This window comes from Trachypithecus francoisi, unplaced genomic scaffold (genome assembly GCF_009764315.1).
Source record: "Trachypithecus francoisi isolate TF-2019V2 unplaced genomic scaffold, Tfra_2.0 Lachesis_group15, whole genome shotgun sequence".
Classification (NCBI taxonomy): Eukaryota; Metazoa; Chordata; class Mammalia; order Primates; family Cercopithecidae; genus Trachypithecus; species Trachypithecus francoisi.
The window spans coordinates 40,346,312-40,373,101 of record NW_022681460.1 but is presented as its reverse complement, the minus strand read 5'-3'; the positions used below and the strand labels follow the sequence as shown (position 1 = coordinate 40,373,101).

The following is a 26,790-nucleotide window of genomic DNA, read 5'->3' as shown; positions in this document are numbered from 1 at the left end:
TTTAAAAATGTTATCCAGCTTTTTTGGTTGTTTTTGGTGGGAGTGTTTGTCTGCTGCAGGCTTGACTTTATTTGCTAGAAGTGGAAGTCTCTAGGAATGTTTTTAAGGCTGTTGAAATAGCTTCCTGAATTACTATAGGCTTACATTCCCATTGGTGGAGTATCAACTTGCTAGAATTATTTTCATCTTGTTTAAACCTTTGAAAATCTAGACAAAAAATTAATATTCCATTATGTTTGAATTCTCATTTTTACTTGAGTGAGACTGAACACTGTTTCAAACAATGGTTGTTTTTTTGCACCTTGTATTTATGATTTACTTGCGAATATACATTATTATTCGTTGATTTTTAAGAATTTTTAATATGTAATATTGCCTGTATTAACAAATAAGAATCCATGCATTTGAAGATACTATATTAATAGACCAGAATAATTAGCCTTTTCATTAATCTTTATAATGTTTTAATATTTTTGAAGGCAAGGGTTGTATCCTCTTCTCTTTTGTATTCTGTCTTGGTATCTGGTATGTGGTACAGGTCTTACTAACATGAAGCGGATTACATTTAAAAAATAATGTAGAGAGAAGAGCAGGAAACCCTTGAGGAATGTTTTCTTATGTCATGCTGTGTTCAGTGGTTTATCTGTATGAAAGTTTGTCTATTTAGGAGCATCATCTCAAGTCTAAGTTCATGAGGCATCACATTTTTTAGCTTTATTGATATATATGATATACAAAAAATTGTACACCTTTAACATATACATCCTGGAGAGTTTGGACATATGCGTACACCTGCGATATCTTCACCACAACCAAGGCACTGAACATATTCATCACCTCCAAAATTTTCCTCATGTTGTTTTGTATGTGTGTGTTCTTGTAAGAACACAACATCAGATCTGTCCTCTTAATGTATATTAAAATATGCAATACTCTATTGTTAATACAGGTACTATGTTGTACCCCAGATTATTAGAACTTACTTTTCCTGCATAACAAACTTTATAACCATTGAAGAACACGTCCCCATTTCTCCCTCTCCCCAGTCCCTGGCAACCACCATTCTGTTCTCTTCTATGAGTTTGACTAATTTAGATACCTCCTATGAGTAGAATCAGAGCCATTCCAATTTTGAGTTGTTATTTTCTTTCTCACATCCATGCAAATCACTAACTTAAGATCAAATTCTCCTTTGTGATATATCAGAAAGTACCTGTTTTATAAATCTCCACAAATTTAAAAGGGGAATTGTATATCTTGGCTTCCTCACATGAAGTTAAATTAATCTCGCTCCTGGAAGCATTCATATAAATGGTGAGTGTCAACCTTACCAGTTGCATTTTGAAGGAGTTGAAGTGTTAGACCACTTTAAACTGATTTCAGAGTTCTAAAGCATGCACATAAAAATTTAGAAAATCTAAAACATTCTGGCCGGGCGCGGTGGCTCAAGCCTGTAATCCCAGCACTTTGGGAGGCCGAGACGGGCGGATCATGAGGTCAGGAGATCGAGACCCTCCTGGCTAACACGGTGAAACCCCGTCTCTACTAAAAATACAAAAACTAGCCGGGCGAGGTGGCGGGCGCCTGTAGTCCCAGCTACTCGGGAGGCTGAGGCAGGAGAATGGCGTAAACCCGGGAGGCGGAGCTTGCAGTGAGCTGAGATCCGGCCACTGCACTCCAGCCTGGGCGACAGAGCGAGACTCCGCCTCAAAAAAAAAAAAAAAAAAAAAAAAATCTAAAACATTCTTCATTCCCATAGTTTATCCAAGTCTTAAGTGTTTGGATTTCAAGAAATCATCCAGTGTAATTTTTAGTCAGCAGTATGAAAATTGTGTCTGAGCATAAGGGATAATGGAATTTTCCTTATCCACATTTTGGCTCTATTAATTGTGAAAGTATGATATAACTCACAGAAATGTCCTTGTTTTAGTCACTGCTCTACATTTTTTTTTTTTTTTTGGTCATTTTGTAAAACACATTATTTGCGCTTATGCTGCCTCAGGCCCTCAGGGAAAGGTGTTCTGTAGAAAACTTGAAGCCTTTGGGAAAGGCTGGTCTAAAAATAAAACCCTCAAGGTGTTAGACCAGGGATGAGAGATAGCATTTTTAACATTGCAAATTGCTATATTAAATTGAATAAAAGTCTATTCTCTTTCATAGGTTATGTGAGAAGCAGTAAAATATTTTGGAAAGAGCAGAAACTGTGGAGCCAGGCATCCTGGGTTCTAATTCCAGCCCTCCCACCAGCTGTGTGATTGGTGGCACATTGCCCTCTAAGCCTTGGTTTAATTCTCTCGAAAATGGGGAACATAACTTCTGTCTTTGGGGTGGTTTGTCAGGATTAGCAATAATATATGTTAAGGTCTGGTACATGGTAGACATTCAAGAATTGGTAGCTATAATAATTGCACATCTGAAATTTTGTTTCTTTTTCTGGGATAAGACTTTTTTCTGCCCCTAGTATAATGATAACTCAAAGATGAGAGGCAGTTTACCTGAGTTCCAATCCTCGCTCTACTGTTTACCAGCTATGTGACCTTGGGCAAGTTACATAGTTTGTGGCTCAGCTTCCTCATCTATAATTTACATTTCCTCCTTTGCTTGAAAACTTACTAAGGTTTTATATGTATATACTATTGTATGTATTAGATATAAAGTTGGAGATTGAACAAGTCTATGGGTTATTTTCTGAGTACCATTGAATGTCATTTACAAAAAATAATGTTTTCTTTTGCTTTGAAGTAACAATATTAGAATTGTTTTCTTTTTTGTTGCATTTTTATAGTAATTTTTTTATATCCTACATTTCAAATATACCACTTTTTATATAAGGTTTTGTTTTACTCCAGTTTAGTATCAGGTAATCTTATGCAGATGTTCATATGAGGCCATCTTTATGGCTCACTCTTATGTTAATAAACCATAGTTATTCCTCAGAGACAGAGAATATATAATTGTAGCCACTGCTCAGAGATAAAGATCAAAGAATAGATGACATCTCAAAAGTAAAACAAACTTGTAGGGGAGACTAAAGACTATGTAGGGGACTTCAACACCTCATTCTCAGTGTTAGATCATCTAGACAGAAAATTAACAAAGAAACCTTGGATTGGACCTAACAGACATTTTCAGAGTATTTCACCCAACAGCTACAGAATACACATTCTTCTCATCAGCACATGGAACATTTTTCTAGGATAAACCATGTGTTGGGATGCAAAACAAATGTCAACAGAATTGAAACCATATCAAGTATCTTTGCAGATGACAGTGGAATCAGTAACAAGAGGAACTTTGGAAACTTCACAAATAAATGGAAATTAAACATGCTCCTGAATGACCACTGGATCAGTATGGAGTTTTCTCTAAAAACAAAGAGTAAAACTACCATACAATCCAGCAATTTCAGTACTGGGTATGTATTCAAAGCAAAAGGAATTTGTATATCCAAGATACCTGTGGTTGCATGTTTATCATAGCAGTATTCACAATAGCAAAGATATGGAATCAACTTAAATAATCATCAACAGACAAAGGGCTAAAGAACTTGTATATGTACACAATGGAGTGCTATTTAGCCATAAAACATGAAAGCATGTTATTTGCAGCAGGTGGATGGAACTGGAGGTCACTATGGTAAGTTAAATAGTCTAGGAACAGAAAGACAAGTACCACATGTCTTATTCATGTGGGAGTCAAAGGAGATATGTCCTGGAGGTAGAGAATAGAATGATAGATACCAGGAGCTAGGAAGATACCAGAAGAGGAAGAGAGGATGAAGAGAGGTTGGTTAATGGATACAAAGATACAGTTAGATAGAAGGTATAAGTTCTAATGTTCAATAGCAGAGTAGGGTGACTATAGTTAGCAGCAATGTTCTTTGTATTTCAAACTAGCTAGAAGAGAGAACTTGAAATGTTCCCAACACACAGAAATGTTAAATACTGTAGATGATGGATACTCCAGATACCCCGACTTGATTATTACGCATTCTATACATTTAACAAATGGTCACATGTACCACACAAATACGTAAAATATGCATCAATAAAATAAAAAAAAAAAAGAAATAGAAATAGGAGACAAAGGGAATATGAACAAAACCTATCACCCATAGGACTTATCACTTCTTTTGCTTTTTGCATTTCTAAAAGGTTAATCTTTTAGCCACTTAAAAATACATTTTAAAGTTTTCAATTATAATTAATTTTCTCTTCTATTAAATATTGACCTTTCCTGCCACTTGAGTTTCAGTTTTAATTGTCATCAGAAGTCACTTAGCATATTCTCTGAAACAGAGCCCTTGCTGGCATTTAGTTTCTTTTTAGTATTTTTGGGATAAAATAACAGGAAGGCAAATAAATCTTTGTGTTCAATAATCTAATTTTTTAAAAGTCCATGGAAAAACTGAGTGTTCCTTTGAACATTAGTGAGAAAATTCTTCTTTTTTTGTGGTGAATATTCTGGTTGGAATTAGAAATATATTAGGAATGGAATGGCATTATAAATAGAACACTACTTGTGGTTCATGCTTAAAATGTACACACAGCATTTTTTCTGTTAGCTTTATTGCACAGAGGTTTTAGGTTAGATATGCCTTGCATATAAGGTACTTTTGATGCCATGATGATGTGCCCTATATAAAAACTAACTTTAGATAAGCTCTTCCTTACCCTGTCTCACTCTATGTGATTATTGTGTATTCTTTTTTGGTTTGTTTTCAAAGCTTCCTTTGACTCTATTTACAGGTAAACCAGAGAATAACAGAATTCAACAACAAAAAAAGTAGACATTGTTATAGTGATCTAAATTTATGGACTATTCATTTTAATTGCAAAGTAGGTTGCCCAATGAAAGTGATTGCCTTTAAAAAAAATGAAATAAAGTTGAAAATTGCATTGCTTCTGAAGTGAAATGGTTGGTTCTTTATTTCTGGTTCCACCTTTTTCATAACAGAACTCAGGAGTATACTTCCATCCTGGTGTGTCCTTCAACTACCATTCCCCTGGTTTTAATTAGAATCTCTGGATATGTAGCAAGGGCCTAATATAGGAAGGAATATAAATTTATATGTGATACGTTTTTTTCTTTCCTCTCTTAGTTTGCAATTTTATTTCTTTCTTAGATGAGAGGAAAGATGGGAATGAAGGGAGGACCAAGTGAAATTCTTCTTGGCTAGGAGTGTGGCAAATAATAGAAGAACATGATGTGACATCTTTTCAAGTGCAGCTTCTGGCCCAGAATGAGAGAGAGATGCTCCATAATGTCACAAGAGCTCTCCTTTCTTTTAGGCATTCTTTCTTTTAGACTTTCATTTTGTTCAAGACAAAAGCAGACACTCTTGAGTAACACCAGTATTTCAGATTCCTATCTGTTTTATTCTGCTGTCAGTGATGAGTTGGCTGGAAGACGTGGGTTATTCCCTTAGTCCTCTCCTAGGCTTTACTAGCAGCCAGTTTCTGTTTATCCATTAGGGGATAGAAGAGTAATTTTAGAACAGCAATTTTTTCATAGTGTTGCCACTCGATTCTTCCCAGCATCCTGGGATCAGTGGAATCAAGGCCAACCTTTAGAGCATATGCAGTGAGTACAGCATTTTAGAGGATTGGACTGGGACCGGGGCTGTTGGGAGGTCTCTGCTGGGACCACTGAGAAGCTTGAGCCCAGGTCTTGCAGAATCTGCAGACTGTGGTTTGCTTCTTACCTTCTTTTCCATGGTTAGAGTGACATAAATGGTTATCGTATCTTAAGCAACACTAGGATACATAGCTTTGTGTTAGGTCAGATATGTTACAAAAAAGATAGGTTGCAGCTTGCATCCTCAAGGAATTTTATACAGGAAACAGGAAGAAAAGTGTGACAGAATAGTACAAGATCAATATTGATTTAATGTGAAAAAAATTATACAAAACTGTAAGTGTATGGGTAAAATAATATTTTACTCCCTTAATTTCATACCAGAAAAGAAATCCCTTTTGTCCATTTGGTCTGTTTGTCTATATGTATGTACATATGCACAAACACATGCATGTATATATATATACACACACATCTACATACATACATAACAATGGGACTATGTTGTATGTCATTCTGCATGTTAATTTTTTTTTTTTTTTTTAGTATATGATGAACATTCTCTGATGTCACTATTCTAGATTGACATATTGTTTGTGACAGCTGCATGGTATTTCTAGTATGTATGTACCGCACTTTATTTAACTGTTATCTTTTTTTTTTTTGAAATGGAGTCTAACACTGTCGCCTGTGCTGGAGTGCAATGGCGCGATCTCAGCTCACTGCAACCTCTGCCTCTTGGATTCAAGTGATTCTCGTGCCTCAGCCACTGAGTAGCTGGGATTAGAGGCACGTGCCACCACACCCAGCTAATTTTTGTATTTTTAATAGAGACAGAGTTTCACCATGTTGGCCAGGCTGGTCTCGAGCTCTTAACCTCAAGCGATCTTAAAACCTCAAGGCTGCCTCAGCCTCCCAAACTGCTGGGATTACAGGCGTGAGCCACTGTGCCCCAGCTTATTTAACTGTTATCTTATTGATGAGTATTAAAAAGATGTTGAGTTTTTCACTATGAAGTAATGCTACAATGAACATTCTTACCTGCATGTTTATGCTAGTGTTTTTATCATGTAGAATTCTAGACAATATTTAAATTGTTTAATATTAAGAAGTACTGCCTACTCTTACTCCCAAAATGTTGTACCAGTTCATACTCCCACCAATAGGCTATAATAGAGATATTGATTGCATAACATAGTCAAAATCTATCAGGGTAACCAGCCCCCCATATTTCAATGTAGGTTCTTTTCTATTTTCCTTAAGTGTCAGCTGGTCTGAGAAATAAAGAGAAAGAGTACAAAAGAGAGAAATTTTACAGCTGGGTCTCCGGGGGTGACATCACATATCAGCAGGTTCCATGATGCCCCTTGAGCCGCAAAACCAGCAAGTTTTTATTAGGGGTTTCAAAATGGGAGGGGTGTACGAATAGGGAATGGGTCACAAATATCACATGCTTCAAAGGCAATACAGTATCACAAGGGCAGAGAGGCAGAGTGAGATCACTAAGGCCAGGGCGAAACTAGAATTACTGATGAAGGTCTGTGCCCTGCTGGGCACACATTGTCATTGATAAACATCTTAACGGGAAACAGGGTTCGACAGCAGACAACTGGTCTGACAAGAATTCACCAGGCTGGAATTTCCTAATCCTAGCAAGTCTGAGGTCACTGCAGGAGACCAGGGTGTATTTCATCCCTTGTCTACAACTGCATAAGACAGACACTCCCAGAGCGGCCATTTTAGAGACCTCCCCTTGGGAATGCATTAATTTTCCCAGGGTTATTCCTTACTGAGAAAAGAATTCAGCGATATTTCTCCTATTCACTTTCTGAAAGAAGAGAAATATGACTCTGTTCTGCCCAACCCTTCAGGCAGTCAGACTTTATGGTTATCTCCCTTGTTCCCTGAAAATCGCTGTTATCCTGTTCTTTTCAAGATGCCCAGATTTCATATTGTTCAAACACACATGCTTTACAAACAATTTGTGCAGATAACACAATCATCACAGGGTCCTGAGGCGACATACATCCTCAGTTTATGAAGATGACGGGATTAAGAGATTAAAGTAAAGACAGGCATAGGAAATTATAAGAGTATTGATTGGGGAAGTGATAAATGTCCATGAAATCTTCACAGTTTATGTTCAGAGATTACAGTAAAGATAGGCAGAAGAAATTATAAAAGTATTAATTTGGGGAACTAACAAATGTCCATGAAATACTCACAATTTATGTTCTTCTGCCATGGCTTCAGCGGGTCCCTCCCTTCGGGTTCCCTGACTTCCTGCAAGAGAAGTCTGTAGAAGATTATGGTTATAATATGCTGTAATTTGATATCCCTTTGTAGTTTATAATTCACTTTCATCTGTCTTATTTAATTCACCAACCTATGATGTGGTTTTTATCTGCATCTTTGAGATAAGGACATTTGAGAGTCAGGAAAGTTCACTGACTTGCCTGAACATCTTAGTTAATAAATGGAAGGGCCAAGACTATTACCCAGATTTTTTTTCTCTACTTTTGACATCCTTATAGTAAGTTAATTTAGGAAAGGCTTGAGGTTGGCCATATTTAGATGACATTTTCTTAGCATTTGTGAAAGTTGATAGGTTTTATGTAGTACTGGGTTACTATGGATTTGAAGGAAGAGAAAAATACAGAAAATGATTCAAATCAAATTTCATATAAAGAGAACATATTTATTGAACCATGAAATAATTTTTGGTTGTATATATACTTAATATCTATCTGTAGATATGGATACATGCCTGTATCTGTATCTAATCTGTATATCTTTATATCTCTGTCTAGGCAGCCTAATGAATTTTAACATCAAGGCAGAATTGTGTATAATGAATTTCTTTCTAAGTTGTAATATGGTGCTCCTATCTCTTTTGTAAGATTTGCAGTCTGAGTCATGGTAGAGATAACAGGCAGTTAGACACATTAGTTAGCATGCACTCTGAATACAGGGCCATTTGAAGGCCTAACTGGTGAGGCAAAGATAGCAGGATTCTCCTAGAGGGGTTAGAGATGGAAGTTGTAGAAGAGAGGCTATGATTCTAATGGGCTGGTAAAGCCAGTATACTCCAGCATGTATGTGGCTCCAAGGATGCTCTTTTATTGGAAATTAGAAAGTGAGGTTGGTTTGGAAAATTTTCAGTGTAGAGATACAGTCAAAATAATATAAAAGAAGAGAAAAAGGAAAGGAGCAGAAAGGAAAGAAAATAAAACCATCTTGAAGAATTAGAGATGGCAGGATGAGATAAAGAAAGAAGCTGGCCCTGTTTAGTTGACTGGAGTTCAGTGTAGGTGTCCCACTTTTTTGCTTCTTTTCTCTGCAGTCCCAGTTTTGATGAGGACTGCTTTGCAGAGTTTTATGGACGCCCTCAGGACTTCAGCCTGTGAAACTCTTCTGAAAAACAGGCAGCATTTATATTACTGCAGCATTGGGAAATTCTTTTGGGCGCTGAAAGAACTGGCCTGAAGAAATCTTTCCTTTTACTCACTAAATATTCACTTCTATTGGATTGTAGAATTTTTACTTTGTTTCACGTGAAATTGTGATTAAAAGGTGGTCACTCCAGTTTTAGCAACTGCATGGGAAAACTAATCTTGTTACTTTGGAGCTTTATTGTATTTTTACCAGATATTTGTATCATCTGCATTGGGAAACACCGAGCAAATTCAGCACTGTTAAGATTCTTTTTACTGAGTCTTATTTTTTGAAAGGAAAAAAAAGTATTTGTATTTTTCATGCATATTTACATTCTGTGTGTCATATATTTTTGGCAGACCTAGACTTCTGTAATCAAGGCATAGAGCCCTACATTTACATGAATATCCTGGTAAAATATATAGATATAATCCTGATTCATTTCCACATCATTTCTAAATTTATTGTAATTGCTTTTTAAATTTAGCAATATGTTTTTGAAAATATACAAGTGATATGTAAAAGAAAACAAAGTGTTACGTTTTTCTTGTAATGGTGGCATTTCTGTACGTTATATTCTCTGTTTTATAGCATAGCATAGTGGCTGAGCACAGACTTCCTGGGTTTAATTCTCAGCTTTGCCCGTTATTAGTCATGTGACCTTGGACATGTTACTTGACCATTCTGTGCATTCGTTCTGTCACCCTTAAAATGGATATTATAGCAATAGGAATATCATAGTTGCTGTGAAATTTTTAAAGCTAACATATTCAAAGAGCTTAAGACAGTTCTTTGATATTATACTTCCTAACAAAACTCAGGAGATAAAAGGTTATTCTTAAGAATGCAGATTGCCCCTTTGAATACTGAATATCTTGAAATGTCTGTTCCTTTATGCTTCTGGATACTTAAAAAACAAAATTTTAAGAGTTTTTTTTTTTTTTTTGAGTTCCCACTGTTTTTATTTGAAATCTGTAACCACAGTGGAGGTGATTATTAACTTTCTGATTACTTTTTTCTGATATGTTTAGGATATTGCGTGAAAGGAAGGAGGCACAGGATACTAAATATATTGATATTATGCTTGATGGCCTAATTTGGTAAAATTATCCAGCATATGGATATATTCTAATAAAAGCAAAGTCACCAATCATGGAAGTAGTCCATGTAATCCACTTGTCACCAAGTAGCTGGCTAGTGTCTCCAGGAGATTATGTCATATTCAGTAAGTTTAGTTTTGGTCCCTGTGTTCCCACGTTGCATGTTCAGTGGCTATAGCTAGATTGATCTGGGTGAGTGGAAGTCCATGTTGTTGAGCACATGTACAACCTCTGTCCCTTCTGCCATGGCTATGTTGTTCACGAACCCTTTAGGGAAGGACAGGAGTGACTAGAGAAAGAGGTTAGTTGATCTCAATAGAGTAGGTCATCTTGTCTGCCTGATTTTCAAGCTCTTCTATTGAAAATTGCTATTTGGTGAGCATTTACATGACTAGCCAGTAAAACCATTAGCTACTGTCTAATTTTTCATCTCTGGCATGAATTCTTCAAAATGAACAACCAAGTATAGTATTCAAAATGTTGCCCACTGGGAGGTTTTCTCTGCTCTGCCCTTAAGGGCTTCCAACTGGGGCTGTAATGCTACAACTCTGCACAATAAATCAGGCCTTAATTTTTTTCTTCTTTAGTTAACTGGTCATGAGAAACTCCTCTCAGTGAGGTCACAGGTGAAGTTTAAAGAGAGGATCATTACAGCAAAAATAGGAGCTGTGGGAATCTCAGCCATTTGCTCATGTAACCGAACTGTACCCTGAGCACCTGCCAGGTCTGATTTCATACATACCCTTCTGCATAAGGCTGAAATGCTCCATGCAAACCCAACTGTATGGCTTCAGAAGGTCAGACAGCACCAAGTTTATGTGGAGCATTCATGTTCCATAGCTTTGTTCCAAAATACTAAAGATCTGGTCTGACCTTTAAGGGGCCTGCCAAATGCTATACAGAATCCCTGTGTGCCACAGACACTTAAAACACCAGTGAATCTTTCGGCTCAGTGGCAGAGCAGGTTGTTCATAGTAGCCTGGACCTATTGTGGAGCCTTCTCTTATTATTACTGATTACTCAAATATGGCAGCTTTTCAAGCTACTTGATCAGTAGGTCAGAATAACATACCCAAATGAGGTGTATGTTGCCTCCAGAGTCCAGAAAAGCCAACTATAAATGCTGTGTCTCTGTATTAGTGGTAGGCAAGAGAGCTATCACTTCGAAAGGGATATCTTGGAATACTACTAAGACCCCTAGAAAATTTAAAAGATGTAGTCAACATGTAATGGACAGCATGACATTCTATGTACAACCAAGGTCCCTGTGGACTAGATTATGATAGTATGCTGGAGACTTGACAGAGCCCTGAGGTAGGATAGTAGGGTAAGCAAATGCTTCACGTAGTCTTTGCTAACACATATAGAGAAAACCAGAATTTGACAGATCAATAGCCGTATACCAGATGCCAGGAAATACATTGATGCGCTCCATCAGTAAAACCACATCTGGTACAGCATCTGCACTCTTCAAAACCCATCTGTTTTCTACAGAGTCAAAGAGGCAACTTGAATAGAGATATGGCAGAATTGATCACCTTCTTCTTCCAAGTCCTTGATGGTGACTCTAATCTTTGCAATCTCTGCAGGAATTAAATGTTGCTTTTGGTTTACTATTTTCACAGGTAGAAATAGATAGTTCTAGGGGTTTGCAGTTAACCTTTCCTACCATTATAGCCCTTGCTCCACAGATTAGAGAACCAGTGAGGGAATCTGCTGAGTTTGTCTGTTCTAATACTGCATTTCAAAACTGGTAGAATAACCATGGCATGAGTTCTGGGATGAGTGGGAGTTGTACTGAGCCCAAACTTCATTAATCATGAGATTTCCATAAACTTCTGCTCTGAATAGAAGCAGTACCATAGAATATGATACTGACATGGTTGGGATGTTTGTCCCCTCCAAATCTTATGTTGAAATGTAATCCCCAATGTTGGAGGTTTGGACCTGGTGAGCTATTTGAGTCATGGGGTGGGTCCCTCATGAAAGGCTTGATGCTGCCCTCCGAATAGTGAGTGAGTTTTTGCTCTGAGTTCATGCAAGATTTGGTTGTTTAAAAGGCTGTGGCACTAACCCCTCTTGCTCTCTTTTCCTGCTCTCGCCCTTCACCTTCCACCGTGATTGTAAGCCTCCTGAAACCTCTCCAGGAGCAGATGCTGGCACCGTGCTTCTCACACACCCTGCAGAATTGTGAGCCAAAATAAACGTCTATTCCTTATAAATTATGCAGCCTCATCCTTTGGGGAAAAAAGTGTATGTGTGTGTGTATGTATATATATGTATATATAAATGCTAACAAATTTATAAGAAAAAGATAAACAACCCAGCTGAAAGATGAGCAAAGGACTTGAACAAAAACTTCACAAAAATATCCAAACAGCCAAAACAAAACAAAAAAAAAAGGAGAATAAATATGTAAGTGAATTATTAATTTTAGGATTTCTAAAAGTTAAGAAAGGAAAATATTCTGTTGGCTCATCAGTAAGTATACTATTTACATAACTACTTTATTACACTACTGTAACTTAAAAGTTTCAAATAAAGATTTTGATAGTACAAAGGGAAAAGAAATAAATTGGGCAATGCTGTGACAGCTAAATCTACATCTGTACTTACAGGAAATCAGGAGTTAATATATATAATTGATAAACCAAAAAGTAATTTCTTCATGTTATTTAGATATATAAAGAATAAATATATGAAAAAATCTTTAATTAAGAATGACTATTACTAAAAACAGGAATGGGGTGGTGAAGGTTGGGACAGGGTTTGATGATCACCTTAAAACTTATCTAATTATTTTTAAAATGTGTGTATTTCATGAATATTAAAATGTGTAAACAAAAAATTGATCCCACAAAACAGTGCAAATTAATTTAGTTATCTAAATATTTATCGGACTGTGTGCAAATCATAGTGGTTGTAGGGAGCAATGGGAGTAATAAAATCAATGGCTGCCTTCTAGAAGAATATAGCCTTTTCAGAGAATAAAACAAGTATTTAAAGCACTCCAAAGATCACTTGAGCTTGGGAGGTTGAGGCTGCTGTGAGCTGTGATTGTGCCACTGCACTCCAGCCTGGGTGATATACCCTGCTTAAAAAAAATAAAATAAAGCACTCCAGTGGCAGGTAAGACTAAGGAAAGAGAACCAAGAGAATACCGCAACCTCCACTGACCATTCTAGCTACTGAAGCCCTATAAATGTGACATTCTGGCACACTCCAAATATAAAACACTCCACTTATATCATTAACCTGGTAACCCCAGCATTGTTTCTGTAGATGCAATAAGAGAGAATCATAAATCCAGTCACTTCTACCATTTGTGAGTTTTACAAATGTACATACATGTGGTGTGTTTATATAAACATACGTGTATTATGTATGCATATATCATGTGCACACATTCACACATAATTTAAAATTTTTCTCACTTGGAAGATTTGTTAAACATTTCCAACAAATGGCAAATAAAGACTAGTCTAGATTGGATTTAATATTAGGACTGCTGTGTAAATGTTACCAACCTAAGCTAATTGTCTGTTGATCTCATGCTACTACTGTCCTATTTCATTTGGAAATACAAATTTTAAGTATGAAACTTTTTACTTAGTCTTATATAAAATTCAAAGAAACTTCAAGTCACAGTGATATTTGATGAGAAATGCTTAGAGGAAAGAATATTTTAATGTAGTTACTGTGAGCATTCAAGAGCACTGCTTTGATTATTATACTTCATAAGAAAAGGAAGAAGGCCAGGGAATATTTACATTCCAGTGAGCCAGGAGTGAAGTGAATGAAGACCACTGTACAGATACTGAAGCAAAGGCATTATTAAGTCTGTTCATGCTATGTTCCTTAGTATTTTAAATTCAAGTTATTTCCCTTAATGTTTAACCACAGAAATGTCTTTGTTTAATCTCTTTGTTAAATTCTTTATTTCTTAGAGAAATTGACTATTTATATTTAATAGTCACTGAAAAGTTGAGTAGAGTCTCTGCTTATGGGCTGGTTTGACAGTGAGTGGGCTTCCATATGCAAGGTGACTGGGCACCAAGCTGGCATTCTACCATCAGATATTAGTATCTAGAGGTTTTTCCTCTGTGGCTATTTAGTTACAGTCTTTCAGTCTTCTGCATAGGCAATATGTTCCTGGCTTCTGGCAGTCTGAGAGCAGGATGACGAAAGGAGCTACGTTCTCAAATTGAATATGCATTCACTCAGTTCCCCTGTTTTCAGCCTTGCACTGATATTTTCGAGTTTGGTGCTTGTCAGGTTCAGTTGTGCCACAGAGTTGGGCTACTGAAATAGAGATAGGTGCTTTCATATGATTGTTCAGAGAGGAGGAGAACTAGGTGTGGAGTGGGGTTCCAGTGTCTCCGATTTTCAGTCAGTTTTCCAGTTTTCAGCTCTACCTATACTCTCTGTGGTAACTGGCATCCAGAGATTCTCTGGGGATCTACAGGATTGTTTCAGTTTCTTCCAAGCATATTTCCCTGGAAGTATTGAGAATAAATTGTTCTCTGTTCTGCTTTCTTAAGTCAGTTACCACAACACCATTTGCTTTTTTTTTTTTTTGCCTTAAAACATTAAAAAACATCCTGGCTAACCAGGTGAAACCCCATCTTTACTAAAAATACAAAAAAAAAAAAAATTAGCTGGGTGTGGTGGCGGGTGCCTGTAGTCCCAGCTACTCTGGAGGCTGAGGCAGGAGAATGGTGTGAAACTGGGAGGCGGAACTTGCAGTGAGCTGAGATCGTGCCACTGCACTACAGCCTGGGCAACAGAGCGAGACTCCATCTCAAAAAATAATAATAATAAAATGAATTAAAAAAATTTTTTTATCTACTAATGTGTCTTTCATTTATACCTCTTGTCCTTTTGGTTTATATACTTTGTTTAAAAAAATCCCTTTACTGTCATTTCAGTGTGATTTTGGGGATGTGGACTGTGGTCAGTCTGCATTTTTAACCAGAAATTTAGAAGCCTTTTATTTGCTCACCATTTTCGTTTCATTATCTGGCACGTAGTAGGTTCTTAAACAGATATTTGATGAAATATTAAATGAATTGTTAGAAGTTTTTATAGTTGTGGGAGGCTTTTATGGTAGAACAATGTTATGACTATGCAAATATAACAAGTTAAAAGGCATCTTCTAAATTATGGTTTTACTTTGGTTTCATTCCATTTTTTGTTTTTGTTCCTTAACATGGTCAAGGAAATGAAATACTTTGAACAGTGTAGTAGTGCAGGATGGATATATGTTAGTTGACTTGGTCAAACACAATTTTAGCTGTCACATTAGGCTTAAGATACACAATTGTCTATTTATAATTTTTCTAGAGAAATTACCTCTACCTCTATAGAGGTAGACTTGTATTGAGATTAATTTATAATTACGCACAGCCTTTAGTCTTAATTATATGTATATTTAGGGTACTTCTTTAGAGGCTGATGGTGATTATGGTGTAAAATCTTCCAACTACCACTGCTGTCTTTCCACTGGCCCCTTTGTGGTTAATAAAGTTCAAGAGCAGCTGGCTTAGTGTGGCATCATATCCAGGTATGTTTTGTATTTCAAAGTGAATATGTGAGGATAGATAAAATCTAGTAAGGTCAAAGAAATTAAACTGTAGAAGTGAAAGTAAGTAGTAAAGTTGATATTTTGAAGGAGTAAATCAGGATTCTTCTTTTTTATAAAGGCAGCCCTGGACAAAAAAAATGGGATTGTAGAGCTATAGGTATGGTAGAGAGTCCCTGATTTGGCTACATTGCTGGATCTTGGATCTTAAAAATGTGATATTCCTGCCCATCATACACTGGTAAGTGAATGAATGAAATTTTGACAATGACCCTTAAAATCAATGACTAGGCTGGGTGCAGTGACTGATGCCTGTAATCCCAGCACTTTGGGAGGCTGAGGCAAGTGGATCGCCTGAGGTCGGGAGTTCGAGAACAGCCTGACCAACATGGAGAACCCCCATCTCTACTAAAAATACAAAGTTAGCTGGGTGTAGTGGCACATACCTGTAATCCCAGCTACTGGAGAGGCTGAGGCAGGAGAATCGCTTGAATGTGGGAGGCGGAGGTTATGGTGAGCCGAGATCGTACCGTTGCACTCCAGCCTGGGCAACAAGAGTGAAACTCTGTTTAAAAAAAAAAAAAAAAAAATTCAATGACTGATTCTAAGTCAAAATAATGAGTAAACTACAATTTGTTTTAAACTACTGTACGTTTATGTTTTCCCAGTCTTTTAAGAGCTTATTAAAGGAATCTAGCCAGAAATTCAGAGACTTCTTTCTAACTATAAAGAGGTTACCTCTCCAGTAAAGACCTACATAAGGAAAAACCCATACCACAAAATGTGTAAGACAGCAGATTAAGAAAGTCCCTTACAGAAAACTCTAGAGCTACAGAAATCTGGTTAAGAAATGGGGGGTTAGGATAAGAGAAATGTGATAAGAAACTCTTTGGAGCAAGCTAACTAAATATCTTTGTAAGTTTTCTGGAGTAGATTCTTCATACCTGAATTTTTTTTAGTCATCTCTCCTTTAACATCTCTAACTCTGTTATTTGGTTGACACATTCTGATCAAGTTGCTAACACAAAATAAGACTGGTTATTTGGGGAGAAGAAAATAGAGAAGATAGATGTATACATATCAGAAAAGAAAGGATGAAAGTCAGTGGACTTGGGAGAGAAGAGAGACTATGAGAAACAAAGAGAGCTTTAGTAAAATAAAACTTCTGAAAATATTACCAAGACTTCTTACTTAGAATTTTTCTTCTCCTCTTGAGTAAATTCTCCAGTATGCTTGGTGGTGGAACTTCTGGAAAGAAATTAAAAATGAATGAGTTTTTAATTCAAAAACTAAAAATGAAAAAAATTGGTGAATTAATTGGATAAATAAATAGAAAGCAAGCCAATAAAATGTTTCAGATCTTCATTGACAATTACCTAGTACCTACTTAATAAGGATGTTAGAACTAAAAATTGTTATGTGTGAAATAGGAAACCTGCTTTAGGTTTCTTTGTCGTCTGATTTTGTGCTAATGTAAAATTAGAGTAAGAACTTGTACCAAAGAACTATTAATTTAAAAAAATAGTGCTCTCAGGAGAACCAGGTAATAAAAATCTGTATTAATAGTGACTATAGAAAAGCATGAAAATTAAAATTAACATTTAATTAAAATTAAAGCCACTGGAAATATTTTAAAAATTAACAGTAAAATTATAACTTTTGTCTTTGGGGCAGTAATACGTTTTGAGATTCCTTGCACTTTTGCTTTATATATGAATGTCATGAAATTTCCACCATGGTTGACGAAAGATAAAATAACAGAACAGTATTTTAGTGTTGACTACACTGGAGGCTAAAATATTTTTAAAGGGTCAAAAAGCAAAACTGATCCTTCATGATGAAAGGCAGCCCTGGAGTTAAATGTTATTTACAAATCTCATTTCTCATTTACTTTTTGTGTTTTGGTTTTGTTTTCAGGCAAAAGGACTCTTGTGGAAGATGGAACTCATTATCCATTTTCCAGAATGTATTTCCAAGGCCATCAATGGAACCTGATACTGCTGTTCTGTGTTGAAATGCTTGAAGAACACCTGCATCTCTGCTTGCATCTTCCAACCTACTGAAACCATGGTCTTCTCGGCAGTGTTGACTGCTTTCCATACCGGGACATCCAACACAACATTTGTAGTGTATGAAAACACCTACATGAATATTACACTCCCTCCACCATTCCAGCATCCTGACATCAGTCCATTGCTTAGATATAGTTTTGAAACCATGGCTCCCACTGGTTTGAGTTCCTTGACAGTGAATAGTACAGCTGTGCCCGCAACACCAGCAGCATTTAAGAGCCTAAACTTGCCTCTTCAGATTACCCTTTCTGCTATAATGATATTCATTCTATTTGTGTCTTTTCTTGGGAACTTGGTTGTTTGCCTCATGGTTTACCAAAAAGCTGCCATGCGATCTGCAATTAACATCCTCCTTGCCAGCCTGGCTTTTGCAGACATGTTGCTTGCAGTGCTGAACATGCCCTTTGCCCTGGTAACTATCCTTACTACCCGATGGATTTTTGGAAAATTCTTCTGTAGGGTATCTGCTATGTTTTTCTGGTTATTTGTGATAGAAGGAGTAGCCATCCTGCTCATCATTAGCATAGATAGGTTCCTTATTATAGTCCAGAGGCAGGATAAGCTAAACCCATATAGAGCTAAGGTTCTGATTGCAGTTTCTTGGACAACTTCCTTTTGTGTAGCTTTTCCTTTAGCCGTAGGAAACCCTGACCTGCAGATACCTTCCCGAGCTCCCCAGTGTGTGTTTGGGTACACAACCAATCCAGGCTACCAGGCTTATGTGATTTTGATTTCTCTCATTTCTTTCTTCATACCCTTCCTGGTAATACTGTATTCATTTATGGGCATACTCAACACCCTTCGGCACAATGCCTTGAGGATCCATAGCTACCCTGAAGGTATATGCCTCAGCCAGGCCAGCAAACTGGGCCTCATGAGTCTACAGAGACCTTTCCAGATGAGCATTGACATGGGCTTTAAAACACGTGCCTTCACCACTATTTTGATTCTCTTTGCTGTCTTCATTGTCTGCTGGGCCCCGTTCACCACTTACAGCCTTGTGGCAACATTCAGTAAGCACTTTTACTATCAGCACAACTTTTTTGAGATTAGCACCTGGCTACTGTGGCTCTGCTACCTCAAGTCTGCATTGAATCCACTGATCTACTACTGGAGGATTAAGAAATTCCATGATGCTTGCCTGGACATGATGCCTAAGTCCTTCAAGTTTTTGCCGCAGCTCCCTGGTCACACAAGGCGACGGATACGTCCCAGTGCGGTCTATGTGTGTGGGGAACATCGGACGGTAGTGTGAATATTGGAACTGACTGACATTTTGGGTGATGCTTGTTCTTTATTGACATTGAAGTTTCTTTCTCATAGCCTCTCCACTTATACTTTATTGTTTTTTATAGACTTTGTGTATGTATGTGTGTGAGCAGTGTAAAGAAAGAATGGTAATTATGGTTCTGTTACCAGGAATAAACAATAGGAAAGTGATTACAAATATTACCTCCAGGGGTCAATAGAAATCCTCAATTTAGGGTGAGGAGATTTTTTTTTAGTTTTTGGGTTTTTCCTTGATTGATTTTGTTTTCATAGTAAGAATCAGGATTGTGCTTTATTGAGCCTGCAGTTATATTGAATTGTAGGCATTTTATGTGCTGCTAAGGTATGCTTAGTTGAGTTTATCAAGACTTTTTTTTCCTGGAAGACACTGCTGCTTTTTACTATCGCATTGGAGCCAAACATCTCAATCAATATGTATTTAGTTTTATTTTAAAAACTAACCCAAGAAGGTTAGTGACATTTTAAAGGTCATTACTATTTACTTTGGTGCACTTTAAGAGACAATGTACAAATTAATTCAGTCTTATTTTTCAGAATTGTTTTTATACATGATATGTGCTTTAGGAAACGTTCATTATTTATGGGAAGATAGTTTTAAAAAATGTTTTATCTGCATGTACAGTTGTAAAAGAGAGAACATAAAATGTAGAAATTTTTCTAAGCACAATAGCAACTCTTCAGAGCAATAGCACAAAATCAAGGAGACAGCATCCTTGCAAATTTAAAAGGTGAATGTAGTGAGGGGGATGGCAGGTGGCTGGTGCGGGCTGTGGTGATTCCTTTTACTCAAGGGTTTTTGTGGAGTATAGGGAGAAGGGATTGACATTTATGGACCTACGTTTCCGGCACTGCATCATTTTATCCTCACAGGATGCTGTGAGGTAGGTATTATTGTTTTCATTCTTAGAGGTGAAGAAAACAGGTCTCAGAGGGACTAAAATCCTGCCCAAGGTTAATGGTAGAGCTGGGATCCAAAAATCTGTCAGAATCCTGAGGTTGTGCTGTTCCAGTGTGCCACACAGACAGTTCATTCAGTTTAGATGTCTCATAGTCAGGAGGGAACTCTATGCATCCTTTAATGTTTTAGACTATAATATTCTTTTTAAAAATTAGCCTTTATTTTCTTACTACCAAAAGAAATATCAAGGCATTACAGAAACACTGGAAAATAGAAAAGAAAAAATAAAATCATTTATAACCCTTTTTGCTCTTTGGAGACAGAGTCTCGCTTTGCCACCCAGGCTGGAGTGCAGTGGTGTGATCATGGCTCATTGTAGCCTCAACCTTGCAGGCTCAGGTAATCCTCCTGTCTCAGCCTCCTGAATAGCTGGAACCACACACACACACACACACACACACACACACACACGTGTGTGCCACCACACCCAGCTAATTTTTTGTATTTTCTTTTGTAAAGACAAGGTGTCACCATGTTACCCAGGCTGGTCTCAGACTCCTGAGCTCAAACGATCTGCCTGCCTTGGCCTCCCAAAATGTTGGGATTACAGGCGTGAGCCACCACACCTGATTTACAACCACTGTTTAATGTGAGACTTAAAAATCTTAGATAAATAAGGCTATGAAGGAAATCCAGTGATTTTTTTGTTTTGTTTTTGATTTGCAAAACAAGTGACTAACAATTATTGAGAAATTAAAGAGCTGTGTGTAGGTCTTGAGCCTGCGGGTATGGGGGTTTCTAGTTGTCCACCTGTGTTAGTTCTAAGTGTTCTGGGCAAAACAGTATTGTTGCCCCAATGCTTGTCCTAGCAGAACTGGAGTTTGTGAATATACTCAGATGTGTGTCTCCTACAAAGAAGGGAAAATGAACCCTGGTCTGAGCCTAGAACAAGTTTTAATAGGGCATGTCTGACATTTCAAATTATTTTTCTCTTGCTGACAGTCTGCTCCCAGGTGCATCTAGGACCTTGGTCAGCTTCTCTGTTACCAGTGGCTCACTTTATAAAACAGCCCACAGGGATAAGGGCTGAAAGTATAGGGCTACATCATTGATTAATTAAGTAAGTTAACTGTGGACTTATAGCATCTTTTCAGGATGTTAGTGCTTTGTGAGCCAGTGGAAAAAATAAGCTTCTATTTCTTCATTTGTAAAACCAGAGAGTTGGATTAGATGAATCTCTAATGTCCTGTCCAACTCAAATGTGCTTTCCTCCATACTAGGGTATAGATTTTTGAAGAGCCAAGCTGACTTCAGCATCACCTCACTCTTTGGTCTCTAGTATTACTTCTTTACATTTTACTTCATTAGCTATTTCTTAATATTAAATATCTGAAGAGCTTGTGGCACTGTATCCGGAGTTTAGGGCATTGAAAGGTTGATAACATCATGAAAGACCTGGGAAACCCTGCTGTTAAGGAGATTGTACCGGTGTTGGAACTCATTGTCCAGTTAAAGAGCTCATTGGGGACTCAAGCATATTATTCAACATGTTTTTGGGATTATCTTCAAATGATAGTCACCTACCTCTTTCATTTCTAATTTTTATTCACAAGTAAAATTGTTTTTGTCCATAGGGATTTTATAGGACATAAGCACTGTAGTAGATACTAGTAGCATGTTGTATTTTGCTTTCCATTTTCAATATAAACTAGATTTCAAGCAGATATCGATAAGGACTTTTTTTTATTAGACTTTCTCTGAGGAAAGTCAGTATGATCTGTATTCATCTTACATATTGGTAGGTCATGAAGACTCCTTTCTGGCTGGAGTTGAAACTGAGCTTTGTTTTCTTTGTTCCTGTTTTATGGGCAGTCTTTAGGTACTTTCATGCTACTTAATAGGCAGTGCCTCATTTGGTGAGAGTTCTGGAGTGCCTGCCGAGACGCTCCCTGTTTGTGAACAAAGATTATGAAGGGGTCTTTGTGAGAATTCAGCAACAACACTGAACAGCAGTTTTTTTTACACTGGATTATCTTGATCTGATGAGAGTTTACAAATCATTTTGAACATTTTTATTATGTATACATTTTGAAAGCTTTAAAAATAAGTACTACGGAGCACCTTTGAGAAATGTAGGAGCAAAATCATTTGTTGCCTATTCCCCTGTATTTTCTTGAGGCAGGGAAAGATACCACTACTAATTCTCAGTGCTGACAGGCATAATCCGAAATGGTTTTTTGTTTGCCTCTTCTTCCTTCTGGCTAGTAAGAAGCATGACCACAAACGAAATATTTGTGGTCAAAAGAAAGATGCAAGAGAAATTCCAAATAGTATGAAGTAATGTTATTTAAACTTTTAATACGTGTTTAAGCATTCCCAAGGGAGCTTGTTAGCAGTACAGATTCTTGGGCCCCCAGAGGGTCTGTGGTTGAGCCCAGGAATGTGCATTTTTATTTTATTGAGCACTCTGCCTGACTCTGGCTCAGGTAGTCCCTGGGAAACACTTCAGGAAACATTCCTGTAGAAAATATATCTATTAAATATTGTCTGGTTTATCCCACAATGTTTGTTTTGCGTTGCAAGCCATTATCTTCTAGGCATGGGTAATCCACATTGAGAGGAAAATCCACATAACATTGTGCCTAATTTGCTGCCACCTGTGTTTGTGCTGGATCTTGCTAGTGTTAGCTTTATTTTCTTTCAACTGGCAAAATACTGATAAAGCATATAGCTTCACAGTAGAGCAAACAGGGTGACTAAATTGAAAGTCATGACTGTCAGCAGTCTAATTATGCTAATATTTTATTTTCTTCTAGAGAGGTGTCTTTATTGTATGTAATTCCCTGAAGAAATGTAAAGGTTTATCTAATTCCTATTGCTCTGCCAGTTGTGTTCGATGGAAGCATTGAAGTAAAATAAAAATAACCTTTTTAATCTCTGTATTTCTGTTGCCCACAAAGATATTTAAATTTTTTCTTGATCTTTGTTTTTGTTTATGTGAAAATATTTATGTATGTATCATTTCTGTATATATCACGGAAAAGTTTTCACTTGCTTGACATTTTATTCTACAATGATTTTTAGTTTAAAGAATGGCTACATTCAGATTTATTTTCACAACTGTAGTCCTGCTAAACTGCCTTCATTGAAAACTCAGTTTTTATAATAAAAAATGTCAAAGCACAAGTTTGTTATTGGAGGTAAATTATAAGTTTCTCAGATATCTATTGGTACTAGACCTTTGTGATTAAAATTAATTTATTTTACAATAGTAACTGACCTATATGGAGAAAAAGAAACACCTTGAATTATGGGTTCTAATATTTAAATATCAAAAATTCAAAAAATATGGTTATTTGTGCATATTCTTATCACAACCAAGAAAAGAGCTCCTGATAAGAAAATAAATAAATATTTAACATTTCTAAAGTGGAGTTTTTTTTAAAAAAAGGACTACTGCATCTCATTTAGAAAAGTTTATCATGAATAGTAATTTCTGTTAAAAGCTGAATTTAGCTTCAGATTGTGCTTATTTTCAAATTAGACCTCAAGACCTGTGTGCATATAACTGTATTCTAGTTTTAGAAGTTCTCAGAGTAGTTCAAGATGATATGACAAAAAAACTAGTAGTATAGTCAACAATTGTTAGTAGAGTTATAAAACTGTTAAACAGCTTTAAGAAATTCTGTCTAGTAAAGTGATGAAAATTTTACTGCTGAATTATTTAAAATTAGATTGTCAGTTTGGCAAAGCAATGATAATGTCTGCTTCTATTTTGATGAAATGATTTCATACTGCATTTCCATTTCTGAAAGCAAAGGCCTTTCTGTACTTATAAATCCATAGGAAACATCATTTATTTGTATATAAGAGTTTCAGTTTTGTGCCAGTTAAACATGAGGGTTTTAAGTCACAAAAGAAGGTTGATTTACAAAAGCAGGTTGTTATTGAATCTACATTTGATGTTTCCTTCTGACACAAAAAGGTAAGAAAGATACAGTAAAATAGATATTAAAGCAACATGTTGGATTAAAAGAATAGTCACATCTACTGTGAGACTAATGAACCCCACTCAATTCATCCATATTAAAGAGAACCCTTATAGAGCAATTTCTGCCTTCACTATCAAGGTGCAGTCAATTAGATTTAATATAAAAAAAGAAAAAAAAGTAAGTTTCATGGCTGTATCAGTCAAGATTTAAGCAGAGAAGCAGAACCAGTAGGAGAGATTAAGATTTATTGCAAAGAATTTGCTTATATGATTGTAGGGCTGGCTAGGCAGGTCCGAAATATGAAAGGCAGGCTTTCAGGAATGGAAGACTGGAACTCTCAGGCACAGGCTGAAGGTGCTGTCCACAGATGGAGTTTCTTCCTTAGGGAAACCTCAGCTCTAATCTTTGGGCCTTTCAACTGCTTGAATCAGTCCCATCCAGATTATTAATCTCCTTTAGTTAGTGTGGACTCATTATAGACTTTAATCACATCTACAAAATACTTAACAGCAACACCTAGATTAGTATTTGATGGAATAACTGGAAACTATAGCTTAGCTAAATTAACTCATCAGAAGACCATCACAATGGAGATCTCCAAATTTAAAGTACTGTCTGAAATAAAATCCTTCTATGATGCTGGAGGTGGTGGTCCAAAAATACAGCCACATAAATCTGTGTTGCATAAGTGGGAGTTTAATAATAAAATGACCAAGTTAAACTTGTTGCAGAGGATGGGATACACATTCTGACTACATTATGTTTAATATGCATAATCATAGGGCACCATATTTTGCTCTGATATTTACTTGATTTTGAAACTTCCTTAAAAGGGAGTAATAATTGATCAGATGATTATGTAAACCAGTATCCTTTCTATATGAGTTCTCATTTTCTGTGATACTTATCAAAGGCGATACTTTTAAGGAATTTAAAAGCATTTATAGTTGTTCTAAGCATGAAAGTACAATAATAGTACCAATAATAACAGATGCCATATTTTGGCCTCTAATTGTGGTTAAATACACCTTCAATCTATTTAATGCACAGTATTTCCCCTTTTCTAGCTGAGGTAACTGTTCCCAAGAAGTTCAGTACATTTTTCAGGAATAGCTAGGATTCACATCTAGGCCACCTTCCCCTATTATTCTCTGATAACTGAACCAATCCCCTCGTGAGTGGAGCTTACTAAATGTCATACTGAATGAGTATTACTCTTAATGCATCAGAAAATCAGCAGCAAAATCTGTATTGCAAGATGGGGATATTAATGCTAAACGGAGACTGGTTTAGTCTTGGTTTTAAGTCATGAACTGTATTTGGATAAGTCATAAATAAGACTACTAGGCTGACTGGGGCCCTTAGAGCCTGGGACACACCATCTGTAATGTCATAAAACATTCACAGAACCTGCTGACTGCAGCAGAAATATTGGAGCACCCAACTAATTTCCTCAGATCACATGGATCCCAGAACTCCTTTTGAATAGACTGTCACCCTGGTGCATAATTGGGGTTCCATTATGTACTAATTTGTCTGAAGTACGGGGAGTTATCTGTAGTAGCTAAGAATGAGGGAAAGGAGCTGGAGGTGATGAAGATCTGGCAAGGCTGGGTGGGGCCTAAATGTTGGAGGAGGCAGTGTGAGAATTTCCTGATCACTGCTCTCCCCTGTACCCTACCCTTGCTGGAGCTACCTGCCTAGGTGTTCTGGGGACGGAAAACCCAAAGAAGAAAGAAGAACTGCCAAGGACTCCAGCAGTTCCACAGAGGAAAACTCCTGTGAAAGAGCTCACCCTAAGAAGTGGTGATTTCCTTCACCAGACTGAGCCCCTTGAGCCAGTAAGGCAGTGTTTTGCTTACTGCTGCATCCCCAGTGTTGAGTCAGAGCTGGGCCGTGCTATGCACTCAATTAATATTGTTAGTAGACATTTTTTTTTTTTTTTTAAACAATGACTGAAGAGAAAACCAGTGTTCAGAAGAGATCAGTGTTTGGGGATAAGAATGATATTGGCATCTTCATATATAAACTGACTCAGTGGAACTTCTCTGCATGTCATTAAATGTCTATCTTTGGCTGGGTGTGGTGGCTAACACCTGTAATCCCTGCAATTGGGAGGCTGAGGCAGGCAGATTGCTTGAGCCCAGGAGTTCGAGACCAGCCTGGCCAACATGGCGAAACCCTGTCTCTACTAAAATACAAAAATTAACTCGGCATGGTGGCACATGCCTGTAATCCCAACTACTTGGGAGGCTGAAACCTGAGAATCGCTTGAACCCAGGAGGCAGAGGTTGCAGTGAGCTGAGATCGCACCACTGCACTCCAGCTTGGGCGACTGAGCAAGACTCTGTCCAAAAAAAAAAAACAAAAAAACCCTATATGTTATATATATATATAAATACAGTAACACCCATCAGTTTGGAATGTAGGATAAGTAGGCACTGGTTTGTATATAGTTTATCTAAGGTTGATTAAACCAATTAATAATATAAATTGTTACTGGAGCATATTTAACTCTCAAAGATTAATCAGATAGTAATGAGCACAAAGTTGGGCCCTTTGGGTCCCCACACCAGTTTTGAAATTCTTGCTGTGTCACCAAAATTTCAACATGTTGTAAAATGGCAGTATTTTAAGATACCCTTAAACTCATGATTGTTGTAAGAATTAGAATTGCTTAATCGATTGAGTAATTTGTATAAAAAACTGTCCCAAAAAACTGTGGTACTGTAATTTGTTAGATGTATTTGAAAATAATGAGACAGAATATTGTTAAATTATGTAATTTATCATCTGTTTTGTGACAGAACCTCCATTAGAGGTTTTTGAATACATTATGCCCTAG

The 26,790-nt window shown here is 36.9% G+C and overlaps 1 protein-coding gene across 1 annotated transcript in view; it reads left to right on the top strand.

The window, feature by feature from the left end:
• GPR63 (G protein-coupled receptor 63) overlaps window positions 1-23,378 on the top strand; it is a 44,636-nt gene extending 21,258 nt beyond the window's left edge. Inside the window, exon 2 of the mRNA XM_033234657.1 lies at window positions 17,611-23,378. Coding sequence (XP_033090548.1) covers window positions 17,761-19,020 — 1,260 coding nt within the window. The 5' untranslated portion in view covers window positions 17,611-17,760 and the 3' untranslated portion in view covers window positions 19,021-23,378. The remainder of the gene's footprint in view (window positions 1-17,610) is intronic.
• The last annotated feature ends 3,412 nt before the right edge of the window (window positions 23,379-26,790 follow it).